General features: G+C 38.4%; 1 protein-coding gene across 1 annotated transcript; it reads right to left on the bottom strand.

Annotated features, from left to right (window-relative positions):
- Positions 1 to 814: 814 nt before the first annotated feature.
- On the bottom strand, positions 815 to 1,180 carry LOC133816294 (uncharacterized mitochondrial protein AtMg00820-like; the record flags this gene model as incomplete). The annotated part of the gene is made up of 1 exon (XM_062248864.1): positions 815 to 1,180. A coding segment is annotated over one exon (366 nt), but the record flags the coding sequence as incomplete, so codon positions are not given.
- Positions 1,181 to 15,313: the final 14,133 nt, after the last annotated feature.

Here is a 15,313-nt window from a genome sequence, read left to right as displayed (position 1 = left end):
TAGGTTCGAGGTCACTACCCAAATATACTAGCATATAGTCTCTCATTCTCCTGAGATACTTGAGAATATGTTTCACCGCAATCCAGTGTTCCAAACCTGGATTTGATTGATAACGACTGACAATCCCTACTGCATAACATATGTCAGGTCTAGTACATAACATTGCATACATTAGGCTCCCTACAGCTGATGCATAGGGATACTTTCTCATGTCCTCTTTCTCTTGTGGTGTCTTTGGACACTGATCTTTGCAGAGAGTAATTCCATGTCTGGTTGGCAATTGACCCTTTTTGGAATTCTCCATAGAGAATCTTTCAAGCACTTTATCAATATAATTTGCTTGTGAAAGTGCTAGGAGCTTGTTCTTTCTATCTCTTAGAATTTTAATGCCTAGAACATAGCTCGCTTCTCCCAAATCTTTCATTTGCAATTTTTCAGCCAACCATTTCTTTACATTTGATAATGTCTCTACATCATTCCCAATGAGTAGGATATCATCAACATAAAGAACTAAGAAAACCACAATCTTTCCTTTGATGTATTTATAAACACATGCTTCGTCAACATTTTTTTCGAAACCATATGTTTTAATAGTTTCATCAAATGTTAAGTTCCAACATCTTAATGCTTGTTTCAATCCATATATGGATTTCAACAAGTTGCATACCTTTTGATCTTGATCCTTCTTTATAAACCCTTCTGGTTGTTCCATATAAATGGTTTCATCAAGGTGGCCATTCAGAAAGGCTATCTTGACGTCCATTTTCCATATCTCATAATCATAGATGGCAGCTATGGATAAAAGTATGCGAATGGATTTAAGCATGGCCACATGAGAAAATGTTTCTTCATAGTCTACACCCTCTCTTTGTGTGTAGCCTTTGGCCACAAGCCTTGCTTTATAGGTATCTACCTTTCCATCTGCACCCCTTTTCTTCTTGTAGATCCATTTGCATCCAATGGCATTAACATTGTCAGGCAGATCTACAAGTTCCCAGACTGAATTGGAATACATTGATTCCATTTCTTGATTCATGGCATCTTGCCACTTATCAACATCAGGGTCTTCCATTGCTTCTTTAAAAGTCAATGGATCGTCCTTTTCAGTATCTGATACAAGAACGTGTGCCTCATGTTCATAGCGAATAGGTTGTCTCACAATCCTCCCACTACGACGTTGCACTAGTTTTTCCTTTTCAGGAATTGTGGTTTCTTCGGTTGTTTTATCATTAACTGATGAAGAAGATGGAGATGAAATTTTATCTGTCATTAGTTCCTCTAAAACTACTTTGCTCCGAGGTTTAAAATCATTCATATAGTCGTGTTCTAAAAAGGTTGTATTTGTCGAAACAAATACCTTTTGATCACTTGGGCTATAGAAATATCCACCTCTTGTTTCTGGAGCATAGCCCACAAATATACACACTTCAGACCTAGAATCCAGTTTTCCAGATTTAGGTCTTAGCACATGAGCTGGACAACCCCAAATACGGAAATGTCGTACACTAGGTTTACTTCCATTCCATAGTTCCAGAGGTGTCTTTGTCACAACTTTGGACGAAACTACATCCAAAATGTAGTTAGCCGTTTGAAGTGCATATCCCCAAAACGATAAGGGAAGTGAAGAGTAGCTTAACATAGACCTGACCATGTCCAACAGGGTCCGGTTTCTTCTCTCTGAAACTCTGTTTTGTTGTGGCGTTCCAGGTGCTGTGAGTTAGGATAGAATTCCATGCTCCAGCAAGAAATCTTTGAATTCAGAATCCAAATATTCACCACCACGATCAGATCGGAGTGTTTTTAAAGATTTACCTAATTGCTTCTCAGCTAAAGCTTTGAAGTCTTTAAACCTATCAAAAGTTTCTGACTTCTTAAGCATTAGGTAAACATGACCGTATCTAGAATAGTCATCAGTAAATGTGACAAAATATTCATAACCACCTCAAGCTTGAATGTTAATTGGACCACATACATCACTATGTATTAGCTCTAGTGGTTCTTTGGCTCTAGTTCCCTTCGAAGTGAAAGGTCGTTTAGTCAATTTTCCTTCTAAACAGGATTCACAAACTAGTAGGGTTCCAACTGTTAGTTCCCTTAGAGATCCATCTTTAGTTAACCGGTTTATCCTATCTAGACTAATATGACCTAATCTTAAGTGCCATAGATACGTGTCATTTTCTTTAGAAACCTTTTGTCTTTTGTTACTTTGTGGAACAGCTACTTTAAACAATTCAGAATTATTGGGCGATTTTTCTATTGGATTAAGCATGTACAGTCCGTCCTTTTGTTTTGCATGAAAAATATTGTTCCCATTCCTTGAAATAAAAATCATATTATTATTAAAAGAAATGCCAAATTTTTGTTCATGTAACAAAGATAAAGAAATAATGTTTCTAGTAATTTCAGGAATAAATAGCACATTATTCAAAACTAGAAAATTGTTCTTAAAATTCAAACGGACTGTTCCACATGCTTTAGCTGAAACAAGCGCTCCACTTCCCACTCTCATAGTCATCTCTCCTTGCTCCAACTGCTTTGTGGACTCAAGCATCTGCAAGCAAGAACAAACATGGTTAGTGGAACCATAATCAACTATCCATGATAATTTATCTTGTTCCATCACACAAGCTTCGAGTACAAGTAAATCTGATTTACCTTTCTTTTTCTCTTTTAGCTCGGCGAGATACTTTGGACAGTTTCTCTTCCAATGACCATCAACATTACAATGGAAACACTTTCCTTTGGGTGCCTTTTGTTTGGGGTCATTGTTCTTTTTGTTCTCGGGTGCCTTGGATGACTTCTTTGCCTTTTTTGGATTGTCCTTTTTAGGTTTGCTGTCATTGTTATTGCCTTTTATTTTCTTCTTAGAAGAACATGGTTTTGCTTCAGCAACATTTGCTTCAGCCTGACTTGAGATGGTCTTATTCAAAGACTCAAAAGTTTGTAATTCATTCAGCAATTGTGCCATGTTAAAATCCAATTTGTTCATGACATAATTTGTTGTAAATGTAGAAAAGCAAGAGTTAAAGACTCAAGTATAATGCTTACTTGTGTCTTTTCATCCATGACTGCTCCATGCGTCTCAGCTTCATGAAGTACACTGATCATGTTCAAAACATGCTCACGCACAGATTGACCTTTCTTTATCTTGCATTCATGTAGGTTCTAGTAGCCTCATGATGGCTTTGATCAGATGGACGCCCAAACATTTCCTTAAGAGATTCTAATATCTCAAAAGCAGTTTCCATGGATTCATGCTTTGTTCGTAAGACATCACTCATGCTTACAAGCATATAGCACTTAGCTTTGTTATTGGATTGAATCCATGCATCAAATTTGTCCCGAACATGTTTTGGGGCATTGACGCCAGGTTCTTCAGGACATTCCTCATTTAGGATAAACTTGTAGTTTTCGCTAACCAACAACAGATTCATATTTGATTTCCATTTTATGAAGTTATCACCGGTTAATTTTTCTTGTGCAATCAAAGCGGTGATGGGATTTCCAGAGATAGACATATTCTGAATAAAATAAAAAATACAAATATTATTATTTTATTTAGAAAAATAAATATCAAAGTTTTCATAAATTAAACGTGATGCATGAGCACAATTAAAACACATAAAATAAATATTAATTTCCACTATAAAATTTTCTAACAATTAAAGTGCCGCCTTAGGGTCGGTCAAATTAATTTTAGAGAATTTATAAGACATTCTTATCTTTATTGTTATAAAGTTAAAATAACTCTTTATTTTCTCTTTTAAACATTAAAGTACCACTTAGTTTGGTCAAGTTATGATTATCCACTGCAAAAGCTTAATCATAACTTTGTGAGTGTAACCCATTATTTCGGAGTTCATGACTTAACTTAGGACATGTCGCCTTAGGGTCGGTCAAGCCTAAAATACATCATTAGTTCCTATCTATGTAAGAAATACAACCTTGCTATTGATATATCTAGACACCTTCCTTAGGGGGACGAAAACAAAGCCATCGTGAGGCGCTATTCATATCTCACGGTGTTATATTAATAATGGAGACCATGGGTTATGTTTGAGATATCAACCCTCTCCCACTCACTATTTTGAAATAAGTGTTTTTAACCTAATTAATTCCAAATTAATTATAACATCTTTAAACCTTATGAACATAATTAAAATTGGAAAGAAAGCGAGTTTCTAGGTCCAAACCCAAATTTAAATTATCAATCATGTTCATCTAAACTTTACTAAAAACACTTTTAAAATAAAGTTGGTTTAAAGAAATTAAGTCATAAAGACTTAAAATTTGGTGTGATATTTTACCAAATTTTCAAAAATGAAACTAAGTAATTTACATGCAATTGATTTCGCAAAACAATTCATATAAACACATAGGACAATCCTAATAATCATGTTTCTACTAATGAGATGCATGATTATGACTGTGTGAGTTTTCATGTATGGCATACAATGCATGAACATGTTATCAATTACATCAATCACATGAAAATAATTATTTAAATAAATAAATAAACAATAAATGTTGAACCGGGTGCTTTTGGGTATTTCTAGTTTTACAACCAATTTATAAAATTAAAAAAAATAAAATAAAACCGCCTTGATCTCCATCGGGCTTCTTTACTTTACTGTCGGTAGGATATGTGTCATTGTTGGTCCAGAATAATAATAAGAAAACAATTTTCTAATTATTTTGATTAATTAAAACAAACTTTTAAATAATCATTATTTTTCTTTTTCTTTTTAATTAAAATTAGAAACTAAAATATTTAAATAAAATATGTTATATTTAAAATTAAATTTTGAAATTAGATTTTTTTTTTTAAAAATGTTTGTTAGGATAACAAAATTATCACATTATTTAAATATCAAATTTATAATAAATAGGATATTTAACATTTAAAATTCAAAAAAAAAAAATTCTGGACAAGCAGGATGGCGACACATGGCGTCAAACGGAGCTGCCGGGGCCGGGTTGTACGGAACCGTACGGTCCGTACGACGTCCTGGCAGCGGCTCGAAGGTCGACCTCGGAGGAGCGGTGCCTGAATTCTGAATCCGGAGCTCCGTTCTGACTTTAGTGTGATCGGAATTACAATTTTATGGTGTCAAAAACCAAATAAAATTACATAAATCCTATGCCCTTTAATGGCTTACACAATGATCTAATCATAAACAAATCCTAACCCAAAAACACCATACAATTAATGATTCAACATTCTCATGCATTCAATCACATTAAGCCATCCATTCATTCATCAAAATAAATAAATGCATAAAAGTAAACCCACACAGATTCAATATATATATATGTGTGTGTGAAGATGGCTCTGGTACCATTTGTTGGATTTTATTGATCAAATCAGAGATTATGCGCAGCGGAACAACAATCAAATTGTTAGTTTAATCCCATAAGATTTCTAGATCTACTTCTTCACATGCATATATATATTGAATCAAAGACATGAATAGAAAAATTACCCCAGGTCCTTCCTTGCTGCTATCTTTTTGTATCGCTAAATCCTTTAGATCTCACACCAAGATCTTCCAAAATGTTCTCAACACACAAAGAACGAGTGTGGGCTCGCTATAAAAACAATAGGCAAAAAACTATTTATCAGATGTTCTCAACACATGAGATCTGATAAAGTTTGGACCTAGGTTTTATGAAGAACAGTGACTTTTGTTTTTGTGTCACTGTTCTCTTTCTCTGAGAGAAATTTCTAGATATTTTTCTATCCCTGAAAAGTTACGTTCTGAAAAACTGATATCCTATATTTAATATATCCAGTATATTAAAATAAAATCTTAGTTATTTTAAACAATTTGAAAATAACTAATCAGTTATCAGATTTTTGTTTAAATAATAATATTTTAATCAAATTACAATATCTCATTATTTATTTAATATTTAAATAACTAAATTTGTGGAACCTAGAAACTGATCACAGTCTCTTATGTGTGTAGCACAGTGACTGTGCACTGTGCTACACGTGTACCACATGCCAGTGATGGCATGTGATTTTTCCTAATTTTTATTATTATTTAAATACCAAAAATCTCAAAAATAAATTAATTCAAAATTAATTATATTTTTGTTAAATCAAATAATTAATTAATTAATTACACATAATTATACAATAATTATGTTTGATACATAGAAAAATATTTTACTTATCACATAAGTCATTTTTGCCCATTTTGTATTTACCTTTGTCAGTAATTGTTTGAGCCATTTCGGGGACCATGGACTTATAACATTAAGCTCCAATAAATAAACTAAATAATTAAACTCTTTAATTATAATAGTTAATTTATTAATTCTGATATTACTCCACTATAAATTCAGAATTGTACTCTTTATGTTATAGATATAATTTTACAGAAATCTTTTCTTAAATCGTCCATTGATATAACCATCTTACAATAGTTCAACCCTCTAATTAATTAGTTCATAAATTAGAATGGAAGAATTACCATTTTACCTTTCTAATTTAGTTCTTATTCCTTAAGTACCATTAATTCACTAGTGAATAATTAATCTATAATCTAATTATAGATTTGAGCTCAAAATCATTAAGTTCCAGAATTAACCCTTAAGGGAACTAATATACGACGTTAGGAAATATTAGATTTTGTATTGTTGATACATGTTCCCAGCCATCCATGATATTAAATCTCCAAAACAAAAGTCATTAGCCTCATTCTTTGAAGAGACCTTAACGAATGAATCAAAAGATTTAATAAACATGAACAGGAGTTCATGAACACTCAGGATTTAGGTTGATCTATAAATGATCATCAGTTATGATATGAATTACAAGTCTTTATTGTTAAATGGTTTTGTGATAAAGACTTTAATTCATATCGGTCCATGTCATATATAATCATATTATATAAAGCACATTTACCGAGATGTCTTTCCCCATCAATAATCTGAATCTAGATTATTTGTATCATTATGATACTCACTAAACCATCCTTACAACTCCAATTAAAGAATTCCATAACTTTAATTTATTGTTGTTGACTATTTTTATTCATTCATGCGATCTTAATTCTCTCGTACTAATACAAGATCACATCCTCAATAATGAATATGGAATTTTTCTGATATTTACAAAATTATTCAAACAATAATTTAACAATCTAAATATAACAATAATAATAAACCATTGTATTTATTTATTCACAAAAAAACAAATGTCTTTACATGCTTTTAGGACACACTCCTAACATCATGAGCCATGGCCCAACAAGAAAACTCCACACATAGCATATGACAATTCAATCAAATAAATACACAACCTTAAACAGATAACAGACTATTCACATAACGTCCTATGCCGACCCAAGTGCTTTACTAGACACTAGGTTCACAGTCTTCACCGAGCGGGTGAGTACAACACCCTAGATGGCCATGGCATGGCAGCTTGCATTCAGGATGCTTGTTGTCGTTCGGCCTACATTCAGCATGCTTATCGTCGTTCCTCGCCTATGCCAGTCAATCATAACCATGCAAACATAGCATAACAACCACAAATATTCACACACAACATTAAACACAAATATTCGGGTCATGCCCTTCTCTGCGGGCACAAACAGTTCTCTTTCTTGTGTCTCAAGCTGACTGACTAGTGCGATCCCGAGGATGATCCCCTAAAGTCGAGCCTTGGCTGTAAAACCTATTCACAACGCAATAATAATAATACATCAAGACCTAAACCAAATAAAAACTTCAGAATAATATCTTAGCCTCCGGACCTCGAATTTTACTAAATTGAGTAGTAAAACCCTTCCCGAGTCCTTAAATTTGGGTTCCTGAGCTTAAAACCCTAAATTGGCCATATCCCTTCATTTGAGTCGCGGCGCACCCCCTAGGGTCGCGACGAGCTACAAGTCAGAGAGCCTTGGGGCTCTCTTCTGGGGGACACGGGCCGCGGCGTATCTTACTTGCACCGCGACGCTTGGGAAAAATTCAGGGGCTCCCAGCCTCCTTGCACACGCGGGTCGCGCTGCCTGAAGAACAGGGTTACGACTCGAGCCCAAAACCCATAAATCTTCATGCATTTTTACGAGCCAAACTCACTAAAATCTACCTAAATCAAAGCTTAAACCCCAAATTCAGTCTAGAGTTCATATCAAAGCAACATAACTGGTATAAGCACCCCAAAATCTAACCTTTAGCCTTACCAAAATCTGAAATCAAACCAAAGGTTTGAACCTAAACAATGCCTCTAAATCACAGGAGAAAAACTTAACAATTCAACACCAAAATCCTTACCTAAATTGGGGAATTTGACCCTCAGCTAAACCCAATCACTCCAAGCTTCAAGCTTCCTCAATTCTTAGCCAATTTCTCTAAGGATTTCACCAAAGTTCCAAGCCTAGTGAGAGAGAGTGAGCATCGAGAGAGAGAGAGAGAGAGAGAGAGAGAGAGAGAAATGTTGCAAAGGAGATGTGTTTTCTGATTATCTCTAGAATCCTAACCCAAGTCTAAGTCTATCCTCAGCTGCAAAATGTCCAAAATGCCCCTAGGTTAACCCTTAGCCACTTAATGCCTCTAAGGGCAATCCCGTCATTTGCCACATTCCCTTTCATTCCTCGAATAGTCCTATAAATCTCCATTTAATCTTGACATACCCAAATAATTGCTAAATCACTTCATGTTACCCGGTAATCCCGAACACGTGCTACATTCCCAAAATACCCCTAGGCTCACCCCGAACCCGGTATTCGACCCCGTTGTGACTATTCCACTATTATGCTCCCTAGAACCGTCTCGGACCACACATCTCAAATATATCTCCACAATATTATTATAACCCCCTGGATAACCAAAACTGTTACACTGAGTGTTTTAAATAGTGCAACACTTGCTAATCAGGTCGTTTGAACATAAATGTGTTTCCTAAGACAACTGACAAGTTAGGGTTAAAAGATTTTGATCGTAAACGGTTAATTTTTATTCAAACAAGTGTTTGATATATGGGATCCCAAAAATAGTATTTACACGGCGGAAAAAGCAATCCGCAAAAGTTGGTACATCAAAAAGCCAGTCTAAATGGAAAAATACAGTTTTGAACTCCAGCTCCTACAATTCCCTCGGCCGTGGTGGTCGAGTAGATGCTAATGTACACTCTGCCCCCAAAGCTCTCCAACTCATGGTTGGTCCAGCTTTACTTTGTCTTTACCTACACCACGTAGCACCCGTGAGCCAAGGTCCAGCAAGAAAACCATAATCAACAAGCATAATAGTAACAAGAGCATTTAATAAACTCAAACCAATTAGTTCAATTAATCAGCACAATACAAGTATTAATCTAGATAACAATTAGCATATACTTTTAAACACATAACTCGAACTATAATACAAATACTTAGGTGTCAGCGCACTTAGGCCGAGCCCTTTGGTTACTTAGCTGACCTCGACTTGCTTAGGCCGAGTCCTTTGATTATTTAGCTGACCCCGGCTAACTTAGGCCGAGTCCTTTGATTATTTAGCTGACCCCGACTCACTTAGGCCAAGTCCTCTGATTATTTAGCTGACCCCTGCTCGCTTAGGTCAAGCAGCATACAATATGCTTATCATCAACCCCGACACTCTTAGGTCGTACTTTCATATCCCACATAACATATATATAACTCATAGAAGTCTCGTTCACAACCACATGGGTGCAATTTTCTTACCTCGAATCCCAAGCGATGGATAAAGAGCGGTTCCAAGCACGATCCTCAGTCCTGAGCCTTAATAGCAATCCTAGTCACAAGCAATAATGGATAACTATTAAATTCTAATCCAATTAAATATTTTGGAAACCAATACTAGCCTCTGGGACCTAGAATTCTACTAAACCGAGTAGTAGAATTCGTCCCGAGCGCTTAGATTTCAATCCCCGAGCCCAAAAACAACCCTAGGTCAAAATTGTCTAGGGAGGCCGCAACCTGGCCTTGGGGGTCGCGACGCGTCTCAAGTCAGAGGCACAGCCTCATGCATCTGGGGGAGGTGGGCCACGACTTGCCCCCCTATGGTCACAGCGTGCCCTCAAGTCAGCAAGCCCTCTTAGGGCATTCTGGGCACGTGGGCCGCAGCACCCATGAATTGGGTCGCAGCACGCTTCCACGAACCCAGAATCGCTTGGGTTTTCTCAGCATTCTCCCAGCTACCCTTAAAAACAATCCAATTATACTCCCAATTCTAAACCAATTCCAGAAACGAGTCTAGGACTCTCAACTTCCAAGTTTAGGTACACTAAATCACCACAAAACCTACTTGAGATTACCACCCCAGATCAGCTACAAAGTATCACTCAAAACCCAGCCAAATTCATCCTAATCATCTAAATTCTCAACAAAACATAAATAGGATCTTTACCTCAGTTTGAAGCCTCAATCTTCAGTGATCACTTAGATGCTCCTAGCTTTAATTCCCCCTGGTGCTTAGCTCAAATCCTTCAGTTTAACTCCTTGAGTTTCCTTAGCTTTGAGGCATAAGAGAGGGGGAGACATAGCTGAGAGTCTTCTTGTGGTAATTCTAGTATCTTCCTAATTTTTCCACTGAGTTAATCAACCTTATCCCACAACCAAAAGATCAATCTTCCCTTGACTCTAACCCAACCATCTGATTACTTCTAAGGGGTGAAACAGTCATTTTCCCGATTCGCTAATCAGGTATTATTCCCTGCAGTGACTATTTTGTTAATCAGCTCACTAGGATCGTCTCGAGCCGTATACTGCATATATATCCACATAATAATGTGGTCCCAACCATTTAACACATATAATCACATTTATGCCCTTAACGGGCCAAAATTACAGATATGCCCTTATAATCAATAAAGGGCCCACATGCATATATAATACTCATAAACATGCATATAAACATATTCACATCATCATATATATCATGCACGCCACACATATATCCAATTATGCCCTCCCGGAACGCTGACAAGGCACTAAACCTTATTAGCATTTTTGGGTTGTTACAACTATCCTTTCCTACTAAGAATTTCATCCTTGAATTTTTCCTGAATAATTCAGGGTACTGAACCTGCATAGTTGACTGAAGCTCCTAGGTTGCTTCCTCGACCTTTCTATTTCTCCATAAAACTTTGACTAGAGGAATCATCTTATTCCTCAACACCTTATTCTTCTTATATAGGATCTGAACAGCTCGCTCCTCATACAATAAACCAGTCTATAACTCTAGACCCTCATATCCCAATACATGAGTCGTATCTAAGACGTACTTCTGAAGCATAGAGATGTGGAATATGTCTCGAACTCCTGATAACAACGGTGGCAGAGCCAATCTATAGGCTACCTACCCGATCCTCTCCAAGATATCAAAAGGTCCTATGAATCTAGGGCTCAACTTGCCCTTTTTCCCAAAACCCCCTCACCTCTCATAATGGTGAAACTCACAGAAACACGTGGTCCCCTACCTGGAACTCCACGTCCCTACGCTTAGGACCGACGTAACTTATCTGTCTGCTCTGTGATGCGAGCATTCGAGCTCAAATCTTCTCAATAGCTTCATTATTCTTCTGAACCATCTCCGGTCCCAAATACTTCCTCTCCCCCATCTCATCCTAATGAATGGGCGATCTACTTCTCCTTCCATAAAACATTTTGTATGGAGCTACTCCAATCGTTGATTGATAACTGTTGTTGTACGGAAACTCAATCAACAGGAGATACTTACTCCAAGACCCCTCGAAGTCTAACACACACGCCCTAAGCATGTCCTCCAATATCTGAATTGTCCTATCAGACTGTCCGTCTGTCTGAGGATGAAAGGTTGTACTAAACTTCAGGTGAGTTGCCATAACCTTCTGCAAACAACCCCAAAACTTAGAGGTAAATATGGGATCCCAGTCCGACGCTATAGATTTAGGAACCCCATGGAGACGTACAATCTCCTTCACATACAACTCTACGTACTGATCAACAGTATAGGTCATCCTCACTGGCAAAAAGTGAGTTGCTTGGTGTATCTGTCTACTATCACCCACACCGAGTCATGTAGCCCCAACGTCCTGGGTAAACCTCCCATGAAGTCCATAGTAATGTCTTCCCACTTCCACTTGGGAATACCCAAAGGCTGTAGCAACCCTGCTGGTCGCTGATGTTCAGCCTTTACTTCCTGACAAGTTAAACACTTGGCTACATATTCAACAACGTCTTTCTTCATTTCAGGCCACCAATATAAAGTCTGTAGATCCCGGTACATCTTCGTGGTGCCTGGATGGAGTGAGTATGGTGTAGTATGGGATTCATCAAGTATCTCTCGTCTAATTCCCATATTCAACGGAACACAGATCCAATCCTTGTACTGCAGTAAAACCGTCTCTTAAATAGAATAATCCTTAGCTACTCCAACTAGGACATTCCCTCTAACCTCCTGCAATTGTGCATCATCTAGCTGATCCTCTCTTATCCTCTCTAGGAGGGGAGATTGTAAAGTAATATTGGCCAACCGGCCCATAACCAACTCTATTCTTGCTCTAGCCATCACTTATGCTAACTCCTTCGATATTTTTTTTGAACAAAACAACTGTCTTGGGCCCCTCCGACTCAACGTATCTGCCACTACATTGGCTTTTCCTGGGTGGTAAAGGATATCACAGTCATAGTCCTTCACTAATTCCAGCCAACGTCTCTGTCTCATGTTCAAGTCCTTCTGGGTGAAGAAATACTTCAGACTCTTATGATCGGTGTATATCTCACACTTTTCTCCATACAAATAATGTCTCCATACTTTCAGTGCGAATACAACTGCTGCCAGCTCCAAATCATGGGTAGGATACTACTGTTCATCATCCTTCAGCTATCGTGATGCATAAGCAATAACTTTCTCATTCTGCATCAACACGCATCCCAATCTCAGTCTCAATGCATCACAATACACCACAAACTTCCCTCCCTCTAAAGGAAGGCTCAACACAGGAGCAGTAATCATTCGTCGCTTTAGTTCCTAGAAGCTACCCTCACACTTGTCTAACCATGTGAACTTCAGATTCTTCCGTGCCAACTTAGTCAATGGTGTGGCAATCTTTGAAAATCCTTCTACGAACCGTCTATAATATCCTGCTAATTCAAGGAAGCTTCTAACCTCCGAGGCGTTCCTTGGCCTCGGACAATCCCTAACTTTCTCAAACTTGGTCGGATCCATCTTAATCCTATCTCCACTAACAATGTGTCCAAGGAATGTCACTTTTGGTATCTTAAACTTAGCATCAAACTGATGCTCTTTCAATCTCTGTAATACCCGTCAGAGATGCTGCTCATGCTCTGCCTCTGAACTGGAGTAAACTAAGATGTCATTGATGAAGACAATTACAAACTTATCCAAGAAATCCTTAAACACCCTGTTCATCAAATCCATAAACGTTGTTGGGGCATTGGTTAAACCAAACGACATTACCAAGAACTCATAATGCCCATACCTCGTACGAAAGGTCGTCTTTGGAATATCCTCGTCCTTGATCCTCAACTAGTGATAACCAGATCGAAGATCAATCTTCGAGAATACCATCTTACCCGACAGTTGATCAACCAGGTCATCTATCTTCGGTAAGGGGTACTTATTCTTGATGGTCAACTTGTTCAACTCCCTGTAGTCTATACACATTCTCAAAGTCTCATCCTTCTTCTTCATAAATAAAACCGGAGCACCCCACGACGAGAAGCTAGGTCTGATGAACCCCAAGTCTAGAAGCTCTTGCAACTGTATCTTCAACTCCTTTAGCTCTGCCGGAGCCATCCTATATGGTGCCCTTGATACTGGCTCTGCACCTGGCGCTAACTCAATACCGAACTGAATCTCCCTGTGCGGCAGCAGTCCCAGCAAGTCCTCCAGAAACACATCCAAGAACTCGCATACTAGTCTCTCCCGGCCTCACCGACATAACTCTGTTGGTATCCACCACACTAGCTAAAAAACCTATACAACCTCCTTGTAGTAGGTCCCTAGCCCTCAATGCTGATATAATAGGAACACGGGGTCCATGCACAACACCCACATCATCAAAAGTTACCATCTTCTTCCTACAATCTATAGTGGCCTCGTATTTGAGTAGCCAATCCATCCCCAAAATTATATCAAAATCATCCATACCCAGCTCAATCAAATCTACTAATAGTTCCCTACTATCCACCATCATTGGTAGTGCTCTAATCCATCTCCTAGAAACTACCAGCTCCCCTGTAGGCAATTTAGTCTCAAACCTTGCAGTATAATACTCACTAGTCCTACACAATCTATCAATCACTTTATTAGAAACAAATGAATGTGTAGCACCAGAGTGAATCAATACATCATATGAAGAACTAGCGCTAGAAAGCTGACCTGTAACTACTGAGGAACTCGCCTCAGCCTCTGCCTGTGTCAAGGTGAACACTTGAGTTGGAGTCAAGTTGTTCACCTTCCCTGGTTCCTACATCTAGTGCACTCTGGATCTTGGCCTAACACTTGCCCAGATGGTGCTTCCTGCATTTAGTGCACTCTGGATAACCCCTCCATGTCTCACCGCCTCCCTGGCGGCCACCCTGAGCACCTTGGCCCCTCTTATCTAAACAAGCAGTGGTCGAGGTGACAGGGGTCTTCCTCTTTTGATCACTGGGGCCTCCGCCCCTACCAGACCCTATAAATGGAGGTACTGCCCTGCGAACATCCCGTCTCGCAACGTTCTCCCTCTAGATCTTGTTTTCCGCCTCCTCAGCAGTGAGGGCCTTCTCAACCGCCTGGGCATAAGTTGTCCCCCCAAGTACTGATGTCATCCTCACATCTCGGGCTGTCATAGAATTAAGCCCTCGAATAAACCTGTCCTGCCTAGTTGCATTAGTAGGCAATAAATCTGGTGCGAACTTCTTTAGCCTGTCAAACTTTAGGGCATACTCAGTAACTGTCATGCTGCCCTGCACCAATCCAATAAACTCATTCACCTTCGCTGCTCTGAAAACAACGTTATAATATTTCTGGTTAAACAGATCTCTGAACCCATCCCAGCTCATAGAAAAAACATCTCGTGTCTGTGATGCCACCTCCCACCAAATACTAGCATCCTCTCTAAACATATAGGTGGCACAGGCTACCCTGTCATTACCCTCCACCCTCATAAAGTCCAGGATGGAGGTGATTATACTCATCCACTGTTCAGCCTTCAGTGGATCTGGTCCTCCCTCAAAGATTCGAGGATGTTGTCTCTTGAATCATTCATAAAATGGCTCCCACCTATTTCCAATCTCAGGTGGTTGTACAACTCGTGCCACAACAGGTGGAAAATTAGGTGCGGCACTCCCTGACG

This window comes from Humulus lupulus, chromosome 2 (genome assembly GCF_963169125.1).
Source record: "Humulus lupulus chromosome 2, drHumLupu1.1, whole genome shotgun sequence".
Classification (NCBI taxonomy): Eukaryota; Viridiplantae; Streptophyta; class Magnoliopsida; order Rosales; family Cannabaceae; genus Humulus; species Humulus lupulus.
This window is presented reverse-complemented; position numbering and strand designations above follow the sequence as displayed.